Raw genomic sequence first — 18,892 nt, 5'->3', positions numbered from 1 at the left:
GCATGTGAGTGACTTTAAAGTCTTAGTCCTATTTTCAAAATGACTGGGCCCCCTCAGGGCTGGGGCTGGGCTGCCCAGCCATTTGTGTGCTTTGAATACATTTTATCCACTCACCTTAAAACAAAAACCTTGTAAAATGCTTCAGTTCCCAGAGCGCCAATAAATATTTGAGCAGCTTGAGTGCCTCTGGTTGTTTCTTTGTGATATACGGACAGGGGCAGAGGGACTGCAAGGAAATGCTCCTCGATTTTAACAACCACACACAAGTCTTCTCTACCTCCTTTTTTTCCCTGTGAGCAGGACTTAATGGACAGCTAGAGGACCAACAGGATTTTAACACGGGACACCAAGGAAGTGGCTCTGTTTGGTTCTATTGCAACCTACCAAATCCCAGCCCTCAACTCGCAGTCGAAAGGAAGAAAAATCATGGCAGAAGACTGAACATCTTTCACCCCTGAAAGGGAGAGCTCATCCTCAAGTCCTCTACAGGACTCGCCCAGCAGAAAGGACTGGGAGGGTAAGAGCGTACTGTAGAATCAAGAGGAAGCAGCCCAAGATCTGTCCTAAGTTTCAGAAACTATCCCTCTTGTCCTGTCCTGCTCCCCCCATTGCCAAGAGGCCAGAGTGCACACTCCTGTTTTCACCGTCTAGCCAGCGTGTGCGTTATCCAGCTTGGCATCCCAGACTGTTACTAGTGCTCTCGCATTCTGCCTTAACAGCCCGGTTACATGCAGGGGGTGGCAGCAACACAAAGTCCCGGGGCTGCCATTACGGCACTTTCCTCTTAAGCAAGACTGGCAAACGAGGTGCATCCTTTGTGAGATGGCTGCTAGTTGGGGCACGTTCAGAGGGTAGAAACAAAGCAGCAGCAGTGGGGAGAATGGAGTGTGACTGAGAGCTCCAGCGCCCTTCTCACCACATCCCCAGAGCCTCCTGTCCTCATCCCCAGCCGTCCCCCAGGTAAGTACGCACCTCGTTCCGAATCTGAGCGATCGGAGGAAATGGTTGAGCCGATGCTGTCCATTCGTATTCGCTCTATCTCCTGAGACCCTTGTAGCTGCTCCAGTCGCCTCTTCAGGAATCTTTGTTCTCGTTCCAGGTTCTCGAGCTGGTGTTGGCTTCTCCTTTCGGCCTCTTCAAGTTTCTGACGTGATAAAATACAAAAGGGGATTACTGCTAGAATTCCTCCCTCCAAAGCACAGCCGCGCACTCTGCTCTGGACCTTGTTCTGAAAGGATTTATGCTCTCAGACCAAACCAGACCAGACTGCTTTGCTTTCTCTACTAATAACCATGACTCTTCTCAATCAATTTACAACCCTGCCAAGGCCTGCAGATTTGTAGAAAGGGGAGCTCTGGGTATGTTGGGGTGCATGCACGGCTATCTACGGCGGAGAACATTTTTCACTCCAGCGTTTTATGAATATACAATGCACACACCACGTGCACCACTGAGTCTGTCCGCCAGGGGGGCCTCAAGTTCCTTAATCAGACAGATACAGCACTGGTAACTAGCCCAGACCACAAACACATTTACCCAGGGAGTTGTCCACGTTGCTTGCTTGGCATGATAGGTAACGCTAAGAAGCATTTTCCATACAATTACTCATTTATATAACCTACTGCAGACTCCTTCAATCCCAGCTGGGAACTCCAGGGCAGCGGTCTTCATAGCCAGCACATTGCTTAAGAAGGGAGTCATTTCAGGCTCCAGCCACCCCTGAAGCAGGGCTCCCTTCCTCAGCCATCCTGAGCTGTAACAAAGAACCTGGGCACAGTCCCGATCTGTGCAAACCAGACTTGTTTTCCCCCTCTTTGCCAGAAGTGACCTCAGAGGAAACCACGCAAAGTCCCGACAGACTGAAAGCCAGATGTCCAAACTGCCAACCCTGTGCTAGTCTAGGGCTCAACACTAGCTTTCCAGCAGCGGGAACCATCCTGGTACCAGAAAAAGCGATGTTTCCTCATCAAACAGCACTCACTCCATCACACCAGACAGGTTTCTTCTTAAAGACCTGCCGCTGTCGGCCACTGATCACAACACAGGATGAGACCCCTGCTCTTGCAATCAATCACTGCCGTAGAACAGTTCATTATAGACTCTCCCAGCAATCGACATGGTAATAATGATGGATGATTAGCTGAGGGAGCGATGCATTTGGAAGACATTTGTCTCCATGGGCTTGGATTTACCTCTGGGCGGGGAGCAATTGAGGGACGCGCCGTTGGAACCGGCCGAGACAGAAGGCATCTGGAGCAGGCGAGGCTTACCTTGATATGTGCTTTGGCTTTGTTCAGCAGCCCAAGCGTCGTGTGCCGGGTGCAGTCTGGTCCTAGTGGTATCAGAACTTTTAAGCGCTCTAAACACAGGCGGAGGTGAGCTCGCCTGCAGGGGGAGAGACAAGGGTTAGCACGGCATGGCTACACAGGGACAGAGACTCACCCTCTTCCCTCCAGCTTCCCCAGATGCTTCCTTCTACATGCATCCCCGTTTCCAGCGGGGTCCTGCAACAGCCTTGCACCGAGTCACTGAAACATTTATACTGCAAGCACCAGTTGCTCGGCAGCACCAGTTATTTCTTGCCCTCTGCTCTGATAATCTCTCTCAGCTGGACCCGCTCTAGGAAGGGGCAGTGCTCTGAGCAACCCCCTCAGTTCACCTCTCAAATGGGCAGAGCCCTAGATCAAAGTGCCTGCAAGTGTCCAATGCCAAGGTGGCAAGGATCTTTGGGTAAGTCCAGTATCTTTTATTAGACCAACTCAAATAGTTGGAAAAATTCCTCTTTGCAAGTATTCGGGTACAAACACCCTTCATCAGGCTGAGGAAGCATCTGCAGTTGGTCTGTGCTCTCCCTTTGGCACATTAGCAGTTAGGGAAAAGCCAGTGTTATGATACATGTGAATCGCTACAGCACGTTTGCTCCCCATCTCTCGTTTTTTTCTACCCAGATCAGAAAGCCTAACAGACAGCAGCGAGACCGTCAGCCCAATGCGGGTGTCAGACGTCAGTCCCACTAACGGGGCTGTGCTCACACCACTCAGGATCTCCAAGTGCCCAGTAAAGGCAGGACTGTGTTTTCTTATCCCTCCACTTGAGATCTGCCTGTTGGTGCAAGTTTTCTAAGTAGGAGCAACACAGCCCTGGACCCTCTGCCTAGCTGTTCCTACCTTCACAAAAACCCTCCCAGTGAGAGCTCCCTGGCGATGCAGCATCACTGGGTCCACTGCACTCCAGACTATCACTGCATAACACCACTGTGCTGCTTACCGTCGTCTGAAACAAAGCGAACGATCCAGACAGAGATCCCCAAGCATCCACCCTGCACCCCCCACCCCCAACCTTTGTAGCCTGCATTTGACAGCTAGCAGATTGCTGGAAAACAATACAGTATTTTTTTCCAGCCCCTCCATTAATGATTTATGGCTGAACTTGCAATCCCGAATCAATAACACAATGACATCAGCCGATCCGCTCACACTCAAGGTATTCCAGCCTTGAAAGCCCACCCCGGCCCTGTTCACATACACAAAGAGGCTGGCTATGGTCAATCTGGCTGAATGCAAGGAGGGGAGGGGGGCAGAAATTAGTTGGATGGTTCATTTCCATTTTGTAGCTGAGATTCACTATTGTGCGGGGGCTGAAAGGGGTGGGGGAGAGGGACTGGTAATCACGCAATTATGTCGGTGACAGGCAAGGATGATTAAGGGGGGAAGGGTCAGGGGTTCTGCTGATGAACTGTTAGGGGAGGAGCGGCACCCACCAGCAGCGCTGCAGCAATGGGTTCGGCAGGGTCTCCGTTATGAAGCCTCTTACAAAAGGTCCATCGTTCAGCGGCGTGCACTGCCTCGGGGCTAAGCCTTGGCAAGCAGGGCTGCTGCGGGGGGACCCGTGCGTTTCAGCAAACGTTCAGAAACGGCGTTTTGAAAGAAGTCAAACCATCTCAACTGATGAGTGCGCACATGTTTCACCCCCTCAGCTGTTTCCCAGGCTGAGATCCGCTGACATTTAAGCCACTCTGTTGACGAGGGGCTTTTGCTCCTTTGGAAACCAGCCGTGTGGACCACTGTTTCATGCAGGTCAACAGCTCCCCAGGCCTGCCCGGCAACAGGCACTGGACCAGTATGTCGTGGGGATGCCCAAACCAGGCTTGCAGGAACCTGCCCTACTTGGGAGCTGGGTTGTGGTTCAATTCATCGCTTAGGAGTCTGGGCAGTGACCTGCAAGCTGGTCACTTGGAAGAAGGGCTGCTGGACTGGGCTCCGAGCACTGGGAAAGCCCAGCTCCTTGGGAGCTTCCCAGCATTTCTGCTGCCCCTTGCAGCCAGGCCAGCTCAGAGCAGAGGGTCCTCGCCATGTCCCCAGGAAGGTTTCCTGGTCAGCGCTCTGGCTGGGGACTCTGAAGAGACCAAAAAAAAAAAATCAATCTTCTGCCCTGCCGCAGACGTCCAGGGTGGGCTGGGGCAGGCCCCAGAGGTTTGTCCTCACCGCAGCATCAGCTCATGCCAGCTTTTCTCAAACACTGCAAGCCAGCAGAGTGGCAGCATTTGCAGCACAGCACAGTTGTGTCCTCATTGGAGCACCCACTTGAGCATCAGCCCCTGCCCCATGCTGGGCCAGCTTGAGAGCCACTCCCCGTTCTCCCAGGCCTGAGGACTTCTGGCACGGGCCGTGCTAGACTCAGACCGCCAGCAGCGAAGACAAGCTCGGAGTCTCAAGGCCTGTCCCACTGGGACAATGACATTTCCTGTCTGTTATGCAAGGACAAGGTCCTGCTTCACCTAATAAGTGCCCAAGAGCAATCCTATCCCGCCCTGCCCAGGTCCCTGAAGAACCGCTAAACACACCCACTTGCACAGCGTGCCAGCTTCCCAGCCTCCAGACCAAGTCACCCTGCACAGCGAGGAGGAGCAGAGCAGAACAGGATCACACTTGGGTGCCTAATAGGATCTAGCTCTAAGCTTGGGCCGATTTGTACATACGGCCCCTAGTGCAATGCAGCCCCCATCTCAGCTTGGGGGCTTTAGGACATATTACCATACAAAAATGCAACAGCAACAAACGACAGCGACTTCCAGGCCCATTTGCAAGAGAAAGCAGAGGCTATCCCTTAAGACTTGCAGCACAGGGTGGCTCCGGACAAATCATGGAGGTGAAGCCTGTTTCCAGTATAATCCAAACCTGGCCTTAGGCATCCTCCTTTACCATCCATGCTTGGGGGAAGACCACTTTTTTACTGCTAGTACAGCCATGGGAAGACACTGTGAATACGAGCTAGGGTTTTAGCTAGGTCAGGAAGAAGTGTAGACAGCCTCTCCCAGCATGAGCCAGGTAATGACCACAGTGTCAGAGACCCCTGCTCCTCCCAAACTTGGAAAGACCGTGTTTTGATCTGCCTCTTCAACGGCCATCGTAGATCTGCACTCTCTGCAGCGAATCAGCCAAAAGATCACCCAGGGCCATCAGCAGAGGAAGAGCCAGGTCACGACGCTGAGCAGCATAAAAGAGCCACAGCCACAGCAATGCCAGCCTCAGCTTGTGGGACACCGGTGACCGGAGCTGCTGCACGGAGACCCTGCTGAGGGCCCCATCACCGACACGGGAGTAGCCACACACTTTTGGATGGGATGATCTCTGGCCTCACTGGCAGACAGGTTTTGTACCAGCATAATCCACCCTGCCTTGTTTCAACTGCAACCATCATCCCAGTGCAGCTCCCAGCACAGATACATGTATACCGGCGATTGTGCCAGCATGGTTTAATCCCTGCCCCACAGGCACACCTGTTCGGCCAACCCCCCTCCCCAGCATAGCCGTGTCCCCACCGTGGGGGTTGTACCTCTTTGCCTACACTAGTAACAGAAGAGCAGCAACATTTTTGTGCATAGTTGAGGCCAAATCCCCACCAGCCCATCCTTCCCTCCAGTGGTGTCCAAGAGGTACCCATTTCTCCTTCTTTCCCAGCCCCACTCCTGCTTTTAGCTCCCGAATGGTGTTGTAACCGCTCCAGTTTCTGGGGGGCATAGCTGAGCTGTTCACTAATGCTTATTAAGCCAAAAAATGTCAAGGGGGCTCTGAAACGGTGACAGATGACTAAATATCACTCAAAGCCATGGTTATCAATGCACAGTGCTGCAGGAGCAGGTCAGCAAAGCTCAACTACCTGGTCAAAGGGAGGCTGCAGGGTTACCAACGCATCCCTATCACTGCAGGTCCTTTTACTCAGTGCTTTACGGCAAGGTGACAACTCTTACACTCGAGAAACGTCCCAGCCCTGGCCAGGCAGCCAACAGGAGCCAGCTGGGTTTGCAGGCATGTCACTGAGCTCAGTTTGCATCTGGAGACCCAGCTCTAAGCAGACAGTTTACCAAGTGGAGAATCAACCGAGATCAAGACCAAAGGGTCGCCTTTCCTCCTTGTGCTGAACCCTAGGGAAGGAGGAGAATCAGACTCTGGAGGATCCCAGCACTGGATGTGGGCTGAGCCTGTGTTACTCACTCGAGGGCAGGTAGACTTGGGGCAGTGGGGATCTTCCTTGATGCCATCTTCCCTGACGGAGACGGCTTCCAGGAGGCAGGCTGGCTCAGCCCCCTCCTTCCTCTGGTAACAGGCCCATCGAGGCTTTGGCTGCGCGTGGGCATGGATACTCAGTGTGGCGGAGGCAGGGATTTCTCTGCTGCTCCTCCCGCAGCCAGCCTTCTCCCGCTTCTTTCCATCTACTCCCGGGAAGAGGATGAGGTGCAGGTGCTTGTGGGATGCAGGCATGGCCACATGGTGGTCTGGATCCGTCTGCTTTGTGACAGCCCTGCCCAGATCTCTAGGGACCAGGGGCCACGTGCTTGAAGGATCGAAAGGAGACGTATCCCAGGTCCCACATGCTCCTTTGTTCAATCCGCAAAGAGCTGGGGGTGCACTCCCACTTCTTGGGCAGGCTGGAGCCCCTGGTCTGGGCTAACTGGGGCCACCGGCAAAAACTAACAAGACTAGCTACCTCCCCCAGCACAGGGAACTTGGTCTTGTTTTTTCCCCAAAATGTCAGGCAAAAATTAGCCTTGGCACAAGAGGGCCCCACTGTCCTGAGCCCAGGGATCACAGCACTCTTGTGCCCTTGCCTTCAAACATGCCTCTGCTGGGCCCTGCCTGCTGCACTCCTTCAGCAAGCGATTGCTCCTCCTGATGGCAGCTGGCCCAGGGACATGGGGGCCCGTGAGTATCGGGATCCAGGCCGGGGACCTTCCACCTCTGTGACGCCGCGCACAGCGATGAGGAATCCAGTGTCTCCGAGCTCACCGGGGTGGAGATGCTTCTGGGTATGGGGCAGGTGAAGTGAGGCAAGGCAGCAAAGGCAGCATCCCGAGCCTCTGCATAAGTAACAGTAGGAGTAACGATCGCAGGGACAGGGGGACGGTCACATGTGGCCACGGCAGCCCCTGGCAAGCGCCTGCCATGCCTTGCGCGGTCGTGCTCTCCCGATGACATCACTGCCTCCGGTTACATAAGGCTCCGGGAGGATCCTCTGTCCGCGTGCGCTTGCTGCAGAGCTCGGAGCCGTGCTGCACCGTACGCAGGCAAGTGCTGCCCGGGAAACAGACGGCTGGTGTCTGTTTGCTCCCCCCTCCCAAGCTGCACTGCAGGGGAAAGTCTGGGCATATCCAAGACATGCAGGCAGCGCTCCGAGAGCCGTCCCTGGCCTCCCCGAGTCAGACCTCTCTGCCCCAGCCCCAGCTCTTTCCCACATGATGGGCTCCAGGTCTATGGAGACCACCACCCTGCCTTCGGAGGGACAGCTGGTGACAGCAAGGAGGAGGTGTCCTTCGTTCGCAGGATCCACCTCGCATGGACCATCTAGCCCCACGGCAAGGCGGGTCCCAAGGGGGCAGACACTGGTTGTGCTGCTTGGGACAAGGTCATCTGCTCAGCCCTGACACTTCCCCCTCCTATGGCCTGGACACCGAAGGTGGTAAGGAGACCAGGACAGCCAGACATCCCCAAACTCCTAGCCAGCTGCCTGGAAATCACCCCAAAGGCCGTGGCAGCCTGTGGGAGCAGGTGCTGCAGAAATCCCAGGACGCACTTCCACACCTGGCCGCTCCTCCCAGGTTTGCTGAGCTGGCGCAGAGGGGACTGGCACAGGCAGATGCCGCTCTGCGGTGGGCTTGTGGAGCCGGTCCACACCGACCCCGGCTCAAATCAGTGGAAGGACTCTCCCCTAGAACCAGACCGGACCCTTATTAGAGATGCCCCCTTGGGCCCTGCAGCATCTCCAAATGCATGAATTGTTCAAGGTCCGCTATGAACAGGGACAAGAGGAGCCAATCTCGCTACGCAGAGTGCTTGACCCCATGCTTAGCTGTCCGCGGTCTCGCTGGAGCCCAGCCCCACGCATGCTGAACGCCGGAGGAGTCAAGGGAATGAGCCACAGGTGAAACCCCAGGGATTCCCGGGTCTCCTTCAGCCGAGGTGCGACGGGCACTGCTGAGCTGACGTTTCTCCGAAGAATCAGAAACAAGGCTGTCAATCCCCCGATATTCCCATCCTACTCCTGCCCCAACTCAGCAATGCGCAGCCACCGAATCAGGGGCTGGATCCTTAAAAACGCCGCTGCTCCCACAGCCCATGTCCTCCCCTTCCCTGGGGGTCAGAACAAACTGAACCCTGAAATCAGAAACCAGCAACTTTGTTTGGATGTCCGAGTTAATACCTGGCTTAAAAAATTCAGGAGGGATCATCGTTAAAAGAAAACAATTCCTGGAGAAATGCTAGTGACCCTGCATCAATAATTCATGGCGAGAGAAGGATTTCGGGGCTAAGTAACGAGAAGCATATGCATAAGCTGTGGGGGAGAGGGGGGAAAGCAGGGCTTCCTTCTGCAAACAATTCACAGGTCAGCGGCTCGCTTCTCTTTTACAGCCATCATATGACTCGATGTTTTTCTCCACTCTCATCTCTACGCTCGCCTCCCTCCCAAGTAGCCCGCCCTGCATTGGCTGGTGCCGCGTCGGCGCTCCTCTCCATTGGATGCTTCGCCCTTTGGCAAAGGGAGGAAGAAATCCAAGATTTTGCCAAGGAGCTAAATCAGGAACCGAAAGCCGGGGAAGCGCTGGGGACACAGTCTGGATTTTCTTTGCTGCAGAGCATTATGTAATTGCTCCGAGCCCTTGAGCCGTGGCCCGGCAAAGATGCCGTGGCACGCGGCCAGCTTTCAATAACTCCTCGCACACACAATTGCACACGACAGCAGGCAACGCGTCACCCCCCCCCAAGCTGATCTGGGCTTGCAACAGGGACATACCGGGGCAAAAGCACATCTAACAACAAGAGCATCTCTGCCCTATGCTTCTAGGTCATTACAACCAAAAGGAAAGAATAATTAAGATGGATTTTGTTTTCATGAGTCCCTCTGGCTGTTTAGGGCATTTTACACTGAAGACCGACCGGCTTCCTCTACTTCACTTTTGTTTCCAGTCACTTTGGTCTGGATGCTTGAGTCACCAGGGGGGGGGGAATCTTTTGATCTAAAAAAGTTTCCTCAAACCACATTATTTTTCTAAAAACAGCAACAAACCCTAAAGTCTGAGCTTAAACAGATGATGAGGTTGGGGCTGGTCCTGCTTTGAGCAGGGGGTTGGACTAGATGTGACCTGCTAAGGTCCCTCCCAACCCTCATTGCCTATGAAACGGATGAAATTTCTACTTCCAGTCAAAATGAGCTGAAATATTCAGCCTGGTTTTAACTAGACCTGTTTGCATGCACACAGGAACAGAGCTGGCCATCTATGATGACAGCTCCAGCAGATCAGGGACAGGTGAAAAGCTAAGCACTAAAGAAGAGGTTCGTGACCGAAGGGGGAAAAAAAACCAAAACCCATCCAACCTTGCAACTCGCTGAAGTTATGCAAATCAACACAGCTTTCCTTGCAACGTGAACCACAAAACAGAGATCTGGGCCTGTACTGCCCAGCACAATATGGCCCCGAGCGGGATTAGGTCCCGGAGGTGGTACTGAAACGCAAGCAGTGACAACAATGCATCCGTGCACTTTGGAAACAACATCCAGGCTATCTATTGTAAGCCTTATAAAGGATTATTCTATAGACCACTGCCACCCGCACGATAAAAGCTATCAATACAATGGGCCAGCCTGATGGTTGTTTCGTTTCCTTAACAAAACAGCTGAGACAGAATTTGAAAACTGCCCAATACAGAGAAAAACTATAAATAATAAAAAAAAGACTGGTTTCCCCCCCGAAAAAGGGAAGCCCTTTCCCCCAGGAAAACTGGTTTCCCTCAGGAAAAAGGGAAGGCACAGACAGAGAGAGCACCCAATGCAACTCCTCACCCCAAAAGAAAAGACTCAAGCCTGGGGGGCCGATTCATTTGCAGGAGCATACCCGAGTCACCCACAGATCCAACAAGCCCCCGGGCAGGATCAGTGCTGGATAAGAGCACATCAAATCGAGCAGCTTCTCCAACACTTGCGTTTTGTACCAATGCGCCTCAGTTTGTTAACAGGTGTTGGGGTTGCTTTGTGGGTCATGATGTGGGGCTCAGGGACATGCTCTGTCCTCGTCCGGGCTGGATGTCCAGGGCTGCCTCAAGCCTGGCACGATCTGCAGGTCACACAAGTCAAGAATAACAGACCACTACGGATTCTGTTAACAGCAGACAGACCAAAATCAAATACACCAGTTATCCACACAGACAGACGTGTGCAGAGCCCCGCTCCGGTGGCAGGCTTCATGGCCAACCACTGCACAGGTTGGGGTAGTGGACGTGGGCCACCTTCCTAAAGCATGGTCCGGCCAATGCTCTTCGTTTCCAACCGCGCTTCTGTCTGGGACAAAGCTGCTCTGGTCAGATGGACCATAGCTGTCCAGCATGCAGGAGAACCAGCCTGTATTCACAGCTCTGCCACTGAGAGACCAAGTAACCTTGAGCCAGTCACCTTGCCTCCCTGCACTTTTCCTTCCACCCTGCACCTGTTCTGTCTCTTAGACAGAAACCACTTTGAGGGAGGGTCTGTCTCTTCCCTGCAGGGGTTTCATAGAGCCAGCCAGCTTCTATTACAACTCCACCGTATGGTCAACCCCAAGCTTTCAAAAAATTCAATGGTAAGCTAAAAATATCATGACTGGCTTAAAAATCATGAGACTGTCCCAAAATAATCCAGTTGGGATGGTTTTGATTTGCCCTTTGAATTCTAAGCTTTTGGATCACACGCAATTCCTATTTTCAGGCTTTTTTTCTAGTCAAGAGGAAAACTCATTTCATATTTTAAAATAAAAACAGAGCTTGTCACCTTATGATCCTGACAGCAAGGGTTTAGTGACACACGGGGAAAACACACAAATCATGGGACTCATAATAAAATAATAAGAATATAAGGCGGCACACCAGCAATGTGATGCAAGGAGTGTTACCGAGTCCCAGATCCCATGTCATGTTGAAAGACCTAACAAGGTAATTGAGTCTTTTCTCATCTGTTGGACTTCTCTTCAACAGGTGAGAGGCAACGCACAATGTTAAAACTTTGGCTCAGCGGTTACAAAATCCTAATGAAAAGGGGACTAGCAAAGAGTCGACGAAGCGCTCGGTGCCCATGGGCGCCTGGGACTCAGAATGATCAAGCCCGTGACATTTTTAAACCCATTTGTGTTTACATTCAGTTCTTGTACCAAATCCTCAGTCCTGGTTTATTAATTCGCTCCAAAACAGGGATACATTTTCCTCCTCTCTTTGCAAACGATGGGATTTGAGCGGCCGGCAAGAGACAGGACGTTTCAGTGGATGCACCGAAGCCGAGCCCATGAGCCATTCAAACTTATTCTTTTCCCCCCAAAGTCATACATGGCGGGGAGGGGGACCATTACTACTTATCTTGGCCACAATGGATTTCAATTCGTAATTAAAATCATATGAACTGCACTTTAATCTACTGGAGAGCAATACACGGTTTTATAAACAAAACTCCTTGTAGGTTCAGCTGCTTGTTGCAGTAGGCAGAAATCAGACCTTGACCAGACTAAATGCTCAAAATTACATTCTCATTCTGACTTAGAAACAAGGCCTGCTCCTTGCTGCTGGGGTTACCTCTCAGTAGCACCCGCGCGCAATACTTCAGCACTACAATGAAATGTAACTGGAGGGCTGGGGCCATGATACAGACCCAGTCATGAATTTAGTCGCTTGACTGGGAACATAGTAGAGAGGTCTTTATCCTTAAAAACCAAAGCCATGTGGCAAACACCAGCCTTAAAAAACCCCACAACATGGAGCCTAGCCATGTTCATTATAAAAGCCAGATTAGCTTAACAGAATTCTGCCTTTAAGTTAAAAATAGAGACCTGCTCTTTAAATAGCTGAGACTGCGGCTTGTGCCCTCACTCTTGCTAATCCCATTATACTCACTCCTGGATGCACGGTGCGGCGTTTGCTGCAAAACAGGGCGAACTCTTGCCCGCTGCAGGAATTTGCCTCCGTGGCACCAACTGACCCCACAGAGCATCTGCGGGACATGTTACAAGCCTGCCAGGGATCATCTCAGCTAGCCCAAGGTGTGCGTGGGAGCACACGTGCCCGTCACCTAGGGGCACTCAGCTTTGTGGCTTGACTTAGGTCACCAGTGACAGCAGTAGGATGTTTAGAAGCAGCTAGAGGATGCCCTGTACCCAACTGGAGATCCCCAAAAGGGCCTCACTTTCAGGCTGTGGAAAGACAGTCCTCTCTTTAAAAAAAAATTAAAAAATGTTTTAAAAACAGTGAGGCTCCTGTAAAGTGCCTCCAATTTGAGCTCCCCAAAGCCACCAGGAAGGGTTTCCTAAAGTGTTGGCTAAGGATTTGTGGGGTGCGGCTTGTCGATCAACACTGGGAAGAGACCAGATTGGAGGAGTCAAGGCCCGGAAGAGCTGGTGGTTGCACACTACAACGGAGACCTCAGCGATCTGTGCAGATCCATGAGCACCACCTCCCTGCCATGGAGGGGCATCAAGGCAGTGTTCCCAGAGCATACTTTACCAGACTTAAGAGACCCCCAAAGCTATACCGTCTTCTACAAAACTCCCGAGTGGACAGAACTGTTCACACCGTCGCTTGAGGAACAGCTACGTTTCTTCTGGAAGGTGCCTAACTGGGTAATATAAAGTACAGGCACAATATTTCTAAATCAAAAGTTTAAATAAAACTTAGAACCTAAGGGACCTGGTTTTAGTGCCTACAAATGCAGAAGGTGTGTGTGCACACACGCCAGAGAAAAATAGGTCAACTCGTGACTCCTGGTGAAGCAGTACAGGAAGGTGCCAGCCAACTACTTGGGACAATCTGTTTACTATTTTCAAGATTACAAGCAAGGATTATGTAGAGTATGAAAATGATAACCTGATCTTGTACTAGAAGCACATCTTTGTCTTGTATTCACACATGCATGAAAAAACAGGGCTGTGCAAATATTTAAATGACAAAGCTAATCCATGATTACTAAAGCGAAGATGTTTTTAATGTTGATTAACGCGAGAGTGAGGATTCACCCTACATGCCTCTTAGAAACCATATTCAATTGCCTTCTGCTAATGGAAGAACATCACAATTCTTTAATCAAAATAACTCCCAAAATGTGGGAGTTGGGAACATTTGCTTACACCAGACGTTTTATACCAGGAGGAAAACACGCATTCTTCATTTAATCTCACTTCACACTGTCAGAAATATTTAGGCCGTCATCAAATATCTACTGTACCTCTCAGATACAGAGGGCATACATCTGGAACAGTAGAAGCAGTGCATGTAATTTTACCTTGTATCCACAAGCCATCTCAGAAGGGGGAAAAAAAAAAGTTACCCCAAGAAAAATGCACAATTCAGAAACATCTAGCTAAAAAAAAAAAAAGAATAAAACACAGCATTCTCCTTCGGCAGATGAGCTTTACAAAGAAACCCCAAATGCCTTTTTTTCTAGTGACCGTGGACCTTTTATACATGACTTACATTTATTAAATCATCATCACGTGGTATTTCCAGTATCTGACCATTCCTGCCAGTAGCTGCCACGTTCAGTACTAACGTCATTTACTGTCCAGGTGACACGTTAGGGGAAGCGGGAGGAAAAGGGAGAAGTGGTGAAACAGCCCACAGGCTGTGCTCATGACCCCCTGCAGAAACTTGGATGGGGAGGATGCAGGAGCGGGTGCAGAAAGGCACTGATCTGGTACTCTTTGGACGCGGGGCAAGAGCAGCTTTACAAGCTGTTGGCAACTTCTTGGGGATGCAAATCCCATCGATTCAAACCAGCTGAACTAGCCACTATGAGAGTAGTACTAGTATGGCCTTAAGTAATGCAGCAGAGCACCGATTCCTTTGATACTTGCCTTGCTCTGAGAAAGGCCAGATGGACAAAAGGCCTGCAGCAGCAGGACACAATACTGCCCATTTGGAAATCATTTTTTGTGGCAAAAGGGTGAACATGGAAATGAAAATCTGGCAAAGTCCAAAGTCCTGCCCATACGATGCAGAGAATCGCTTTATTAAGTGGTTACTACTACTGACCCAAACCTTGCTCCCCTGTACAAGGGTCACTGCTGCCTCTTGCCGCAGTCGGCGAGATGAGCAGAGGGCATGGTTTTAACTGCTGAAGACGGAGGACAGCTGCAGCCTGGTCAACTATCAGTGTGGGAGGATTAGCTGCCACGTGCTGCCTCACTCAGCATCCAGCCAGCAATGCAAGGGTCAGGATGCCACCTGGGAACAGATGGGGGAAAACTGCAGTTTGTTTTGGAAAAAAAGGAGCTGGAACATCCAGTCCTTGTGTTCGTTTCCATTTGTTTAGTATTAAATGGTAGGGAAGAATTGAAAAGACATAGCAACACATGCTACAATTACAAAACAGTCTTCAGAGAGGTTGCCTAATCTCTCTTTCTGTCCCACAGACACCAACAAACTCCCTTCCTCCCCCCAAAACACACGCCGAAGCCCATGGTACACGTTCTCCTTGCTCAGACAAAGCTGCTAGTACTTTGTTAATTCATAACAGTTCAATGCCCCTGTGGGACACACCACTCATTTGAGTCTTACCCACACCTCTGATTATTTAAATACATACTAACTGAAAAATTCTCACTGAAAATCATTAGCTAAGAAATGGCTTTTAATTCAGTTAACACTGGGAATATCATCCTGAACATACCTATAAGCAGCCTGGATTGTACAGGTTCACAAATGCTCCTAGTAAGAAGTTTGCAAAATTTTACCATGTTTTAAGGATGCATGAATTCTCCTTCCAAAGGGCATTCAACCAGCTCCAAGGACAGGGAGGGAAACTAGCAGGCAGGATGGAGGACTGGGACAAAGGAGAATTCATTTCCCAACTCTGCCCCAGACTGCTTGCCCTTGCAGGTCATTCAGCTGCACGTGCCCAGCTTCCCCATCTGTAACACTACAACTCAAACAGACAGTGCCGTGGCACTAAACCCACGGATGTTTTTCACGTGTTCATATGATCTGGGGCTGGTGCTCGCATATGAAGCCCCTAGATAAAGAGGGGGCATGGCTCGAAATGTGAGTTCATTCAGTATTCACCTCTGGTCAATAACCAGAGCATGGGATCAGCACGAGTCTTAAAAATACCCGAGTTCACAAACCACACCCAAAGGCGAAGGTATCAGCATGGAAAGACCTTTGTGCAACCCCTACTCAAAGGAGCTTGCACTAAAGTTCACAGGGGTTTGCAGGGTGGAGGAGCACAAGATCGCACCAGTTTTGCTGACCCAGCAACCAGCACTGTTTACAGAGCTTAGCTTCTTTCCGCAATCGGCCCGTCTCAGAACTGCAAACTCCCAATCTCCAAAAATGAGTCACCCGCCCCCTGAAACATCAGATCAGCTTAAAAAAATTTTTTTTTAAATTAAAAGTGCTTCGTTCTTATTTTTCCCCCCTTCTGTTCTTTGAATTCTGATGCGATCGGCAAGCCAACTTTTTCAGGCTACCTCTGAAACCAAGAGCGGGAAACTTAACACCATTTCATTATTGTTATTTTAAGTAAAAGTTTTGATTCTCACTTAAATGCACACACTTGGGGGTAGGAGCTCAAAACAAAAACATACCACCACCTGATGTGTAATCAAACCTCGAGGCTGGCAACACCACATTTTTTCCATTTTAAATTCCTGAACTGTATTTCTTTTTAATGCACTTTTTGTTTTTTAAGTGATAGCTTAAAAATTCCTCATTTGACTGCCTGGAGGGGTTTGGACCCTGAGTTGGAGGATTTATGCTTCTGCTATGTTCTCAGAAAGCCTGCTGCTCTTTACAGCCCTGCTTGGTCCTCTTCCCCCTCCCCAAGGCCCACTGCATTAAGCTCTCTCACAGATCACTGGGAAGCTTGCCATCCAAAGAAACCCCAAGTTGTGTGCATGATCCCAGAGGGCCTTATCCAGGCTTTGTTAAATTATGCTGCAACCAATAAGGGTTCCCCAACCTTCCCCCCTGCAATCTCTTCATCAAAATGCATCTCCATATGTGCTTGATCCAGCAAACATCACGTAAGCTACTTTGGCAAGCCAAGAACAGTTTAGCAGAGGTCACGCCGTGCGTGCGTTTCCTAAGAGGGTCGTATTACCTTGAATATCCAACAGGGACAAGCTGTTCTCTTGATCTGGTTTCCTACTTCTCGTGGCATCGATGGAGCAGAGTTGTTTCTGGGGGAGCAGGAAGAAGAACGGGCAGGGGGAGGGCCGGCGGAGAGGTTCGAACCGTCTCTGTGTGTACCCTCGAGAAATGTTTTCGGTGGCTGAAAGAACACACGTTCTCATTCCTACGCATCCGAACATGCTCCACATTCAGGTCCTTCCTCCTAACACAGTGATGACGCCTGGGAAGCTGCTCTGTGTCCCAGCAACTGCAGTGCCAAGACAGTCTCTTACTGAACTGTGGCACACACAGTCCAGTTTCATCTTTAGCCCCTCATTCTCTCTGTCTAGGGCCCAACAGGAAGAGGATGAGCATTTACCACTCTGCAGCTACAGGTGGTCATAATGGGCTCCTACATACGCACAGGGATCCCACTCCAACACAGTGGAAATCAAGCGCATCGGAGCAGACTCGATTAATCGAGTTTGCTGGAGCACAAAAACCGACGCACTCCGGCAGGCTTCTGCGTCACGTGTGGCAGTGTCGCTGCGCAGCTCCGCGCTGACAAAACGGCGGTTGGGCGCTTTGAAATAAAACATGTTCGATGAGCTCTAGTTCAAAGCACCCCGCTGCCATTTTTCAGCATGGGGACATGGGGCGATGCTAACGCACATGATGTGCGGGCGCTTTTGATTAGCACGGCCTGCTAATTAAAGCGCTTGGTGCCATGTCCCACAGCATATGCAAAAATGCCCCGTGATGGTTAGGAGTACTGAGGGGTGGCTAGATGGATCTTTGAGGCCTTGTTCTGAATCCAGGATTTTTTTGTCTGCAAAAGGACAGTCTCCAACCAAAATCTGACTCAGTGGGGACCAGCCTTTTAGCAGGTGTACCACAGATTAGCCTTGCACCCTCCCTGGATAGCACTCTGATCCCCATCCCCTGCCTTACCTGCGGCTCTGCTTTCTGTTCTCTGCCCAGCCTGCCATTCTGTTTTCTGCTTCCTGATGTTTCTGATGCTGCGCTGCCTGTCCCCTCCCCGCTCTGCCACAAGCCACACAGAAGTTGCCCATGCTACTTGTGGCGCACATGCTGTGGGTTAGCCACCCCCAATCGAAATGAACATAGGCAAACTACAGACTGGTCATCCGGAGGGTAGTAAAACACTGGAACAGGCTACACAGAAAGGTTGTGAACTCTCTATTTGTGCAAGTTAAGACCTGGCTAGACAAAACCTTGGCTGGGGTGATCTAGTTGCGGCTGGTCCTGCTTTGGGACCAGATGACCTGCTGAGGTCCCTTCCAACCCTACTTTTCTATGATTAAGCTCATGGGGAAAGGGCAGAACACATAAGCGAAGTGAGCAATGGGATGGTTTGAAAACATCACAACAGTCTCAGGTTTGACATGAAGCGGTTTGGCTGGGAGCAAGTTAGCTCACCAGAAGCCTAAAGGAAGAGCGAGGAGACATAGGGGAGGGGTCCTGGCACAAGCACTTCTGCCCTCTGCCACCCTCGCTTGCCCTGGTCTGGTCCCCCTCAGAACCGACATGCCCCCCTGCTTACACCGATGGCATCTCCTGTCAAACCTTCTCTCCTGCACTCCCCCACTCCTTGTCCCCGACGACTCGAAGCTCTCTGGGACAGGAATCGTGCCTCCTGGGAAGGCCCAGTCAGAAGCAGAGTGCTATATAAGAAAAAAACATCAGTGGGATTTTCAGGCATGCCCGAGTGATTGGATGCTTTGAAAATCCTACCCAGAATAAAATCAGAGGTCAGCACACACAGGCAGGCAGCAGGGTGCACTTGAGGCTCCACATCAACTGTTTACTGCTGATCACGATAAAAGGAACAGCCTTCTTATCACACAACGTGTGCTAACCTGGAGATACCATGCGCAGTGCTCATTTCTAGGAAAGCAGTCCCAGATTCTGAGCTTGCTCCTGATGCGTTTTGTCAGTATGTATGCTTTTTCAAGGTACATCTGTCAATGCATCAATGCTCTTACATCCTCCATTCAGTCCCTTTGTCAGGTGCGGGGGGTCACGGCACTGCGTTACACAGGGTCAGCAATGAGGTACCGTAAAACATCACCTACACATGCATGCTAGAGCTAGTGTCTCAGTTTTCCCTACTTACAAGAGTCTCTTCTCCAAGTGTTCAAGTCTCCATTTGCACTCCTGTGCAGAGTAACAGCAACATCATCTGCTGGCTACAAGGGCCTTTTTTAAAAATAAATCATGCTGTTTTATGTATTTTCTCCCAAACATGAATAATTAAC

General features: G+C 50.8%; 1 protein-coding gene across 1 annotated transcript in view; it reads right to left on the bottom strand.

Moving 5' to 3' along the window:
- Positions 1-18,892, bottom strand: part of MXI1 (MAX interactor 1, dimerization protein) — a gene marked incomplete at its 5' end in the record, with an annotated part of 67,829 nt that overhangs the window by 2,650 nt on the left and 46,287 nt on the right. The window contains 2 exons of the mRNA XM_019502156.1: positions 973-1,144; positions 2,271-2,385. Coding sequence (XP_019357701.1) covers positions 973-1,144; positions 2,271-2,385 — 287 coding nt within the window. The remainder of the gene's footprint in view (positions 1-972; positions 1,145-2,270; positions 2,386-18,892) is intronic.

The sequence above is a fragment of the Gavialis gangeticus genome, unplaced genomic scaffold, assembly GCF_001723915.1.
Source record: "Gavialis gangeticus isolate Ggan-Ray unplaced genomic scaffold, GavGan_comp1, whole genome shotgun sequence".
In the NCBI taxonomy this organism is placed as follows: Eukaryota; Metazoa; Chordata; order Crocodylia; family Gavialidae; genus Gavialis; species Gavialis gangeticus.
This window is presented reverse-complemented; position numbering and strand designations above follow the sequence as displayed.